This window comes from Oratosquilla oratoria, chromosome 13 (assembly GCF_046742065.1).
Source record: "Oratosquilla oratoria isolate Oo_2021 chromosome 13, ASM4674206v1, whole genome shotgun sequence".
Lineage (NCBI taxonomy): Eukaryota > Metazoa > Arthropoda > Malacostraca > Stomatopoda > Squillidae > Oratosquilla > Oratosquilla oratoria.
Genome location: NC_134789.1, coordinates 27,356,069 through 27,365,812, shown reverse-complemented (window position 1 = coordinate 27,365,812; position 9,744 = coordinate 27,356,069). Strand labels below are relative to the sequence as shown.

At 38.1% G+C, this 9,744-nt stretch overlaps 1 protein-coding gene across 1 annotated transcript; it reads left to right on the top strand.

The window, feature by feature from the left end:
- On the top strand, positions 1-786 carry LOC143032205 (uncharacterized). The gene is made up of 2 exons (XM_076196675.1): positions 1-132; positions 271-786. Exons 1-2 carry the CDS (start codon positions 1-3, stop codon positions 784-786), a joined length of 648 nt encoding a protein of 215 aa, XP_076052790.1.
- The last annotated feature ends 8,958 nt before the right edge of the window (positions 787-9,744 follow it).

The window sequence follows — 9,744 nt, the reverse complement described above, 5'->3', positions numbered from 1 at the left end:
ATGTTTAAAAGGAAACCTGCTGCCAATATTGACCAATATACGTCTATACAACGACGCAGCAAAGATCAAGAAAAAACATCCTCGACTTCAGGAGGTCTAGTCGAGGATAAGCTACAAGTCAAGTCTCAGAAGGTCGATTCCCTCCGCTCTGAGGTCGAATCCCAAAAAAGACCCTGGAATAACCTAGACATCCCCCTCCAGACGAAATAAGAATTGGAAGTAGCCATTTGTCGTACCTTGAATACCTACTGGGACTCTATTACCAAAAAGAATGTGAAGAAACTCTTCTCCAGCAACGGTGGACCTATCAAGATCTCTCGCCCCACCGTAGGATACATTAACTTGAAGGACATCCAACCTGAACGTAACTTTGTTGAACTCCTACAGTTTGGTTTAAATTACCATGTTTTGTCAAAACCTAAACCGTATAAGAAACGTGTTGAGATTGATGTCCTACTTGAACAGATTCAGCATCTCGCCAAGGATGGTAAGGTGAAGGTCAAGCCTAATGTCCAACCTGAGCTAATCTCCGAGGCCAACCATAACAGAGGCTCCTTCACCAGCAAACTCCAACGTCACTTCGATACAGCTAAACGACTAGGAAGCAACAAGGACATCACCGTTAGAAGGGCCGACAAAGCTGCTGTCTTCGTCCCTATCTCTACTGACGAATACCTTTCGAAAATTGATTATATTTTCAGAGACCCAACAAAATTCAAAAGAATCAACCGTGACCCCACCCTAGACATCACAAGAAGCACAAAAAAAGACTATAGACGCCATTAACGCCAAGAACGGATCAGTTTAACTGACTAAAATTTCTGGTGATTTTAAGCCTGGCTATTTATACGGAAACGTGAAGACACACAAACCAGGAAAACCTCTATGTCCCATCATCAGCCAGATCCATACACCTACATACAACCTTGCCATGCTCCTGAACCTGAACTCTTCTAAATATTTCCTGGGCTCCATTAATGACGCTCCCGCTAGAGGAATTATTTCCTCTCTTGACGTGGAACCCCATTTTCTAACGTTTCAATTATACGAAAAATCAACTCTATCTGTGACACTAGTTACAGATCAGGACCATCTCCAAAGATAGACATCCCTGAAATTCACCTTCGTCGCCTGCTCGAGATCTGCATCATAAAGACTGCCTTCCGGTGTCCCGGCGGTAACCTCTACCAGCAAGTTGACGGTGTGGCGATGGTGCTTCATCTTAGGAGTTTTCTTTGCAAATTTTTCCATGGGGTCAATCAAAAGGAAAGTTTTTTTTCAGTCAAGACAAACCTATGGTGTATGACAGATATATTGACCATATATTCATCATGTCCTCGTCGACACAAAAAAGAGAATCACTCCATAATCTGCTAGAAGAAACATCAGGATTAAGATTCACAACTGACGAAGACGTCAAAAGCTTAATTCAGTTTCTTGATGTACAACATCAGAAAGATGGCGACCACTTCACTTCAGTTTATGTTAAGCCCACCAAGCCTGGTCCCTATCTTAATAGGAATAGTGAGATCCCCCAACGCTACAAAGACAGTACCATTATTGCCTTCTTTAGGAGGACACTCACCCACTGTTCACGCCGGACTTCCACCCAAGCTGAAATAAACAGGGCCACTTAAGTTCTAGTGAATAATGGACATTCCAACCAGGAATACCAGTGCGTCTTAAAAAGAATCATGGACAAATGGTACCACGGGCCTCCCACCCCAGTAGTAGGCGAAGGTGAGATTTTCACCGCTTTACCTTGCCCAGATGTCCACAGCTTATAAGGAAGACGCGAAGGTTTTGAACAGAATTAAAAACGAGAATGACAAAGTTCGTCTCTCCATATACTACCGTAACCAAAGACAGCTACCCTTGTAGTTAGAAATAATACCTCTCCTCAACCGCTACGTTGGCCAAACGAGAACGATATTGTTGAGAAGAATACCATTCCACTTGTCAAATGGTGGCCCAAACTACATCTCCTAAAAAAACACAATATACATGTCACTAGAAAACTTTCAGAAGACAACACCACAATACTCGCTAAGGAATCAGAAAGGTCTAGATTCGTTTTCCTAAAAGCACCTTCTCTAAAAGACTTGCAACCTTCTATTAACAGACAAGTGGAAGCCCCTACCATAATCCCCAGCATAAAGCCCCTCCCATGCTCCCCAGCATAAAGCCCCTCCCTAGGACTTGTAGCCAAGCTCCTTTCCGGCGTTCCATCGGAGTCATAGAGCGAACACTTGGACTTCGGCAGGCGCTGGGCAACTGAATCCCAGCGGACATTTGGCCCACATCTACAGACAAATTCATCTATCATCTCACAATTGTGATGTGACCTCCCCCTGTGTCTTATACTGTGACCTCCCTCAGAGCTCTCTGTATATGTATAATATATCTTGTACTCTCTGCATTTATTACATTGAGAATAGTAACTGCGTTTAGCAAAAAGTTTGTAGAGTCTTTCTCAACAGTAGTTCCTAATGTCTACTGGCAATTTATTATTTCGTCTGTCCTATGACCAAAAAGCAACGTCCAGAAGACTTGAAAGTCTACTCAAGAAGCTTTGTAGTGCCAAATTCGCCTTTGTTTTTAACAATACATACATACATACATACATACATACATACATACATACATACATACATACATACACACACACACACACACACACACACACACACACACACACACACACACACACACACACACACACACACACACACACACACACACACACACACACACACACACACACACACACACACACACACACACACATATATATATATATATATATATATATATATATATGTATGCAACAGTAATCACATAAAACACGTGAATAAAGATTTTTGCTTGTAACCACGAGGAAATTAAAGATCGGAATACTGAACGTTTTCGTCTATTAAGACATTTTCAAAGTACTTTGAAAAATGTCTTAATAGACGAAAACGTTCAGTATTCCGATCTTTAATTTCCTCGTGGTTACAAGCAAAAAAAAAAAAAAAATATATATATATATACATATATATATATATATATATATATATGTATATATATGTATATATATATATATATATATATATATACAAGCACCCGGACCTGGCTTCGCCAGGTGTGCTTGGCCTACGGCGTAGCTCGCTTTGCTCGCGAGAGAATTTGACGACAACGTCGGGAGACTTTGACGACTCCTTTTGGAGACTGAAGGCTCCTTTAGGAGATTTTGAAGACTCCTTCGTAATACTTCTCCTGGCAATATTTCGTAAAGATTCTCTTAGCAATATTTCGTAAATATTCTCTTGGTAATATTTCGTAAAGATTCTCTTGTTAACATTTGGTAAAGATTCTCTTGGCAATATTTCGTAAATATTTTCTCATTAATATTTCGTAAAGATTCTTTTGTCAGAATTCCGTAAAGATTCTCTTTTTCTTGTTAGCACCACTTTATTTTTCCATGGTAATATTAGTGTTTCCGGTGATGACTCATTTCCGGGTTGGGCCTTGCGTAGGAGGTTGGAAGGTTTAGAGAGAAATATTTTTTTATGTTAGTGGAGTGGAGATTCTCTTGGCAATATTTCGTAAAGATTCTCTTAGCAATATTTCGTAAAGATTCTCTTGGTAATATTTCGTAAAGATTCTCTTGTTAACATTTGGTAAAGATTCTCTTGGCAATATTTCGTAAATATTTTCTCATTAATATTTCGTAAAGATTCTTTTGTCAGAATTCCGTAATTCCGTTTTTATGTATATAGATTCTCTTGGCAATATTTCGTAAAGATTCTCTTAGCATTATTTCGTAAAGATTCTCTGAGTCTGAGTCAGATGTGTCCCCGGGAGTTAGTGTTTCCGGTGATGACTCATTTCCGGAGTAGGAGGTTGGAAGGTTTTAGAGAGAGATATTTTTTTATGTATATATATATATGTATATATATATATATATATATATTCATATATATATATGTGGGGTAAATGTCCTCTGTCCTTATGTAAACTGCCCTTGTTCCTCTTTCATGTATATATAATATATGTTTTTCTATTAACTATGTACTTTTTGCACTGAAGATGTAATATATGAAAGCGCTCTGCTTCGTTAGTTTCTTTTTCCAAGTGGTCTACTTTGCACACATATATATATATATATATATATACTGTATATATATATATATATATACATATATATTTATATATATATATATATATATGTATATATACAGACATAACAGAACTGAATAGACACCAAGAGAAATCGTTTAATTTGTTAAACAAGTAATTGTTACAATTAAAGTGCTTATAAACGGTCACAATGTGAATAACTGATACTTATTTGAATCCACTTTCCTTTTTTCAATGCAATGACACTTCTGGGCATGCTAATGATTAGTTCACGAATATCATCTTTAGCCATTTCTTGCCACGTTTCCTGTAGTAATCCTAAGAGTTCGGGCTTTGAATATGGGTTCCTGTTCTTTTTGCAAAGTTGTCGGTCTAATATACCCCAGAGGTGTTCAATAGGGTTCATATCCTGATCCCTTTTTGGCTCAACCAATTTTGTGCTGCTTAAAACAGTGTGACAAGGAGCTCCATCTTCCATAAATAGGAGGACATTTTTACTCCTTCAACCACTGGAGAATATTGAAGTGAGTCCTTCCTTTAATATAGAAACATATTTGACTGAATTGATGTTTTCTTGACACTCTACAAGCTCTGATCGACCATCATTCCAAATTGCACCCAACACCATTATTGTAATGTCCCCAAGTTTCACTGTTGCCTGCAGTCTTTTGAGGTCAAACTTTTGACTACAGAGTCTCCAGACACATACTCTTCCACTGTCAGAAAATAGTATGTATCGTGACTCATCAGAGAGAATGACAATGTTACAAATGACCACAGGTCTCTCCACCATCTCAATAACCCAATTCTGTCTTCGCTTGATATTGGCTGGGCGAAGTTTTTTTCAGCTCTGCCATAGTAACTCAACTTGTGGAGATACCTGATAGCTGTTCTGGGAGTGACATCATCTTGTTTTGCTATGTCAGAGGCCTTACAACGTGGATCCTCTTCCATATTTCTTTTGACAAGACGCAAGGTTCTTTCTCAGGGCCCGGAACGACCTGAATGATGTTTTGTGCCCTTTTTGCCCTCTCTGTTGAATTGTAAGATTACTCTATTAACAGCAGAAAGGGGTATTGGCAGATTTTTAGATATTTTGCGTTGACTATGTCCACCATCATTTTGACGCACAACATGATCTCGGTGAAATTCAGATAGGTCTATTGCTCCTTTGGTTCGTAGCATGCTTGATTAATCTTGTGTGTAATCTGAAACATAAATCTAGGTAAATATAACATATTAGGTAAATTTGAAAAGTATTAAGCATTGAATAAGAGCAGAAATGCATTTTTCTTGTTGTCTAATCAATTCTGTCATATCTGTATATATATATATATATATATATATATATATATATATATATATATATATATATGTATTCATGCATATAAGTATATATGTATGTATGTAGGTAGGTAGGTAAGTATATCTACACACACACACACACACACACACACACACACACACACACACACACATACACACACACACACACACACACACACACACACGCACCCACGCACGCACACACACACACACACACACACACACACACACACACACACACACACACACACACACACACACACACACACACACACACACACACACACACACACACACACACACACACATACACACACACACACAGGTGTTCGAACGCTGGCTGCACAAGCAAAAGGTCGTACGAACCTATGGTTTCGTCTGGTCTGGTTTTCTTGATGATTTTATATATAATTACACGTGCGCGCGGACACACTGTTGCGGGTTCGTTCGTGATCAGACCTTTTTTGAATCATAAACATGGACTATATAATTACTGGATTAAAAACAGAGACAAGAAACAGGGGGGAGGAATCATGTTCTTGGCCAAGATAAACTCGAAATTGACAAAAATTGCGGAGGGCAAAGGTAATGTAGAACTGATCATGATAAAAGTCGAAGAAAAGAACATGAAAATTAGAAAGTTTATGTTGACTTATGTGCCCCCAAAAACGAACGCTTAGAAAGAGAATGAGCATACGAAAATGCTAGAAGATACAAGGCAATCATTAAATGAGATACTAATGGGCGGGGGTAATCTGGTAATTATGGGGGACTTCAATTACAAAGAAATTTGTTGGGAAAACATGACAGTGCAAGGAGGAGACGACTTGTGGGGTAATGTACTAATGGATATGACCATTGAATACACAATGACTCAGTGGGTCAGTGAAAACACCAGATACAGAAATAACGAGGAGCCCTCGAAACTAGATTTAATATTTACAACAGAACCTGAAATTGTGGATAAAATCCAATACAAGACACCAATTGGAAAGAGTGACCACAAACTCGTTGAAACTGAGCTAAAGGATATATATACATGGAGAGAAATGAAAAGCATAGGAAAGGAAGATTGATGTACAACAAAACGGACTTTGCAAAACTAAAGAAATTCTTCCAAATGGAAACTGGGAAAATTTTTACATAGAAGAGACAAAAGTGGAAGAGAAATAGAATATCTTGATGGATAATTACAATGAAGGGGTAATTAGGCAGGTACCAAGATAGAAGCGAGAGAGAGTGTACATCAAATGCTGTTTCAACAAAAGATGCAGTGAGGCAAAAGACAGAAGGGACAGAGCTTGGAAAAGATGGAGAAAAGATAAAAAAAAAAAAAAACTGGAAAATGGCAAGATTACATAAACTATAGAAATGAGTATGTTAAAGTGAGAATAGAGGAAAAAAGAACCATGAAAAGGATACTATAGATAAATGCAAAGAGCAACCCAAGCTATTCTATCGATACGTGAATGGTAAACTTAAAAACAAACAGGAAATGGTGAAACTACGCCAAGGGAATATAAAATAAACAGAATAATTAGAAATGACCGAAGTCATGAATAATCACTTCAAGTCTGTCTTCACTAGAAAGCACAATACTAGGACGAGATAACAATAACACAAAAATAAATATTAGAACACCTATCAAACCTTGACGTCAGGAAATCACATGGCCCGGATGGAATTACAAATTGGATTCTAAAAGAATGCAAAGGAAAACTAACGGAAAAAATACATAACATAATAAATTGCTCACTCAAATAAGGAAAAATACAAAAAAAAAAAAAACTGGAAAAATGCTAACATTACACCCATATATAAAGGAGGAAACAAGAAAGAAACAACTAACTATAGCCAAAATTTGTGAGACAATCATCAAGAATAGATGGGTAAAACACCTGGAATAAAACAATATAATAAACCCAAGACAATTTGGGTTCAAACAAGGAAGATCGTGTATCACAAATATAATATGTTTTAACGTAATATTAGATATTACGTCATATATGTAATTATGTCATAGAATTGTGTTCCTTTGTATTACATAACTATGTTCATATTTTTTGTCTATGTATGTATTGTAACAATGTAAGTAGTAACGCCCGTCCACTGTATGTAATCTTGCCTACGTGCGCACTCTTGATGTAAGTAGAACAAACAGACAAGCGAAGTAATCCGAAATAGTTCAGCCCTCGCTGTTTGTCCCTAAGGTAATTCAGAGCGCACATATTTGACAGTTACTAAATAAGCAGATTGTTCAAGCGAGCCGAGGGTCTTAAAACTATCCAAGTTTTCGTGTGAAAAATCACTCTCCCCCCTCCTCTGCCCTCGCCCGCACCCTTCACCGGAAGTATCCCACTTCCGGTCCGTGGGTATATAAGTTGTGAAAACCACTCACACCTTGTCATTTCTTCGCAATTAGCTCTCTTGATAAGACTTCTCGTAGGTTGGACTCATGAGACGATTCGTGTGAAGTGATCACCCCTTTTAGCCTCCATTACTTGCCTTATATACGTTTGCATTGCATTATACTTGTATTTGTATTTACTACTTATTTTGATACATATGTTCCTGACCTCTTTGTACTTAGTACCACATTGTATACGTATCTTGTACTTCGTATTTAAACGATAATTTCCATATTCTTGTATTCATGTAACGGTCCCATTGATCCAACTGCTCATTCTCTTTTGTGTTTATTATTGCCTGTTGATATTATCATGTAAATAATTTCGTTTACTAGTTTTACTGCTAGTTTAATATTCCTTTCCTGGAATCTTCTTTGTTACCTTTACTTCTAGTCTTACGAATTATCTAGGCGCTGACCAGATAATTCAGTCCTACAGTGGCTTCTAGAAGTGAGCTGGTTCTTAAGCCCTTATCCGTTATACGTAACGTCTCTTCACATAACCAGCCCGTCCGTAACAATGTTTCTACTCAAGATTAATAGACATAGTGCAAGAAAGGAATGGATGGGCTGATTGTGCCTTCCTGGACTTACAAAAAGTTTTTGTCAAAGTACACCACTAAAAAAATATTAAAAAACTGTAACACATAGGAGGGATACAAAGGAACCTACTAAAATGGATGGAGTACTTCCTGATTGGTAAAAAGATGAGAGTAGTGTTCAGAGAAAAATATTCAGATTGGAAAGAGGTGATCAGTGGAGTACCGCAAGGATCTGTATTGGCTCCAATAATGTTTGCTATTTATGTGAATGACATGGATGACGATGTGAAATGTTACATGAGCTTCTTTGCAGACGACACCAACCTGTTAAGGCAAGTTAAAACTGAAAAGGATTGCGAATCACTGCAGGAAGATCTGAATAAATTATGGAACTGGAGTCAGAAATGGAAAGTGGACCTCAATATTAACAAGTGTAGCATAATGGAGTTTGGAAAAAGCAAAAACAGGAGAGATCCGAAAAAGATTTGGGTGTAATTATTTCAAAATATTTGCCCTATGACAAACAGATAAACAAAATTGTCGGAGAATCCTACAACTTGCTAAGATCAATAAAAGTGGCATTTACATATTTGGCCGAAGAAATTATTAGAAAAATATCGGTCACGCTGATAAGGCCTAGACTAGAATATACGGCAACATTGTGGTCACCCAGTACCAAAAAGAATATAAAGAAAATAGAAAGAATCCAGAGACCAGCCACAAAAATGGCACCTGCACTTGCAAACTTGTCATATGAGGAGAGATTGGCTAAACTTGAGTTACCGACTCTGGAGCAAAGAAGAGAGAGAGATTACCCACTGACCATCTACAGAATCATGAAAGGCACAGAAATACTCGATAGAGAGGATTTGTTAAACTGGGACAAGAAAAGCACAAAAGGACATGGAAAAAAAACATAGCTACAGAAGAGATATGAAGAAAAACAGTTTTCCACATAGAGTGGTGGACACATGGAACAAACTGGACAATGAAATAGTGTGCGCAAAAACCATTCATGAGTTTAAGAGCAAACTAGGCACTGCAAGATACAAAGGCGGGACACCACGAGCGTAGCTCCCCTTCCCGCAAAATACAACTAGGTAAATACACAAACCTACACACACACACACACACACACACACACACACACACACACACACACACACACACACACACACACACACACACACACACACACACACACACACACACACACACACACACACACACACACACATCGACGAATCCCCGTCTGGAACGGACGTCTAGAACGAGCTCTGGAGTACAGCGCTTTTTTGCTAAGTTGGAGGAAACGAAGTCTAGGTTTGGTATTTGTATGGGAAAGAG

Coding starts and splice junctions, on each gene's coding strand:
- LOC143032205 (XM_076196675.1), top strand. CDS start 1: ATGTTTAAAAGGAAACCTGCTGCCAATATTGACCAATATACGTCTATA. Junction 133..270: donor TACAAGTCAAGTCTCAGAAG/GTCGATTCCCTC, acceptor ATTACCAAAAAG/AATGTGAAGAAACTCTTCTC.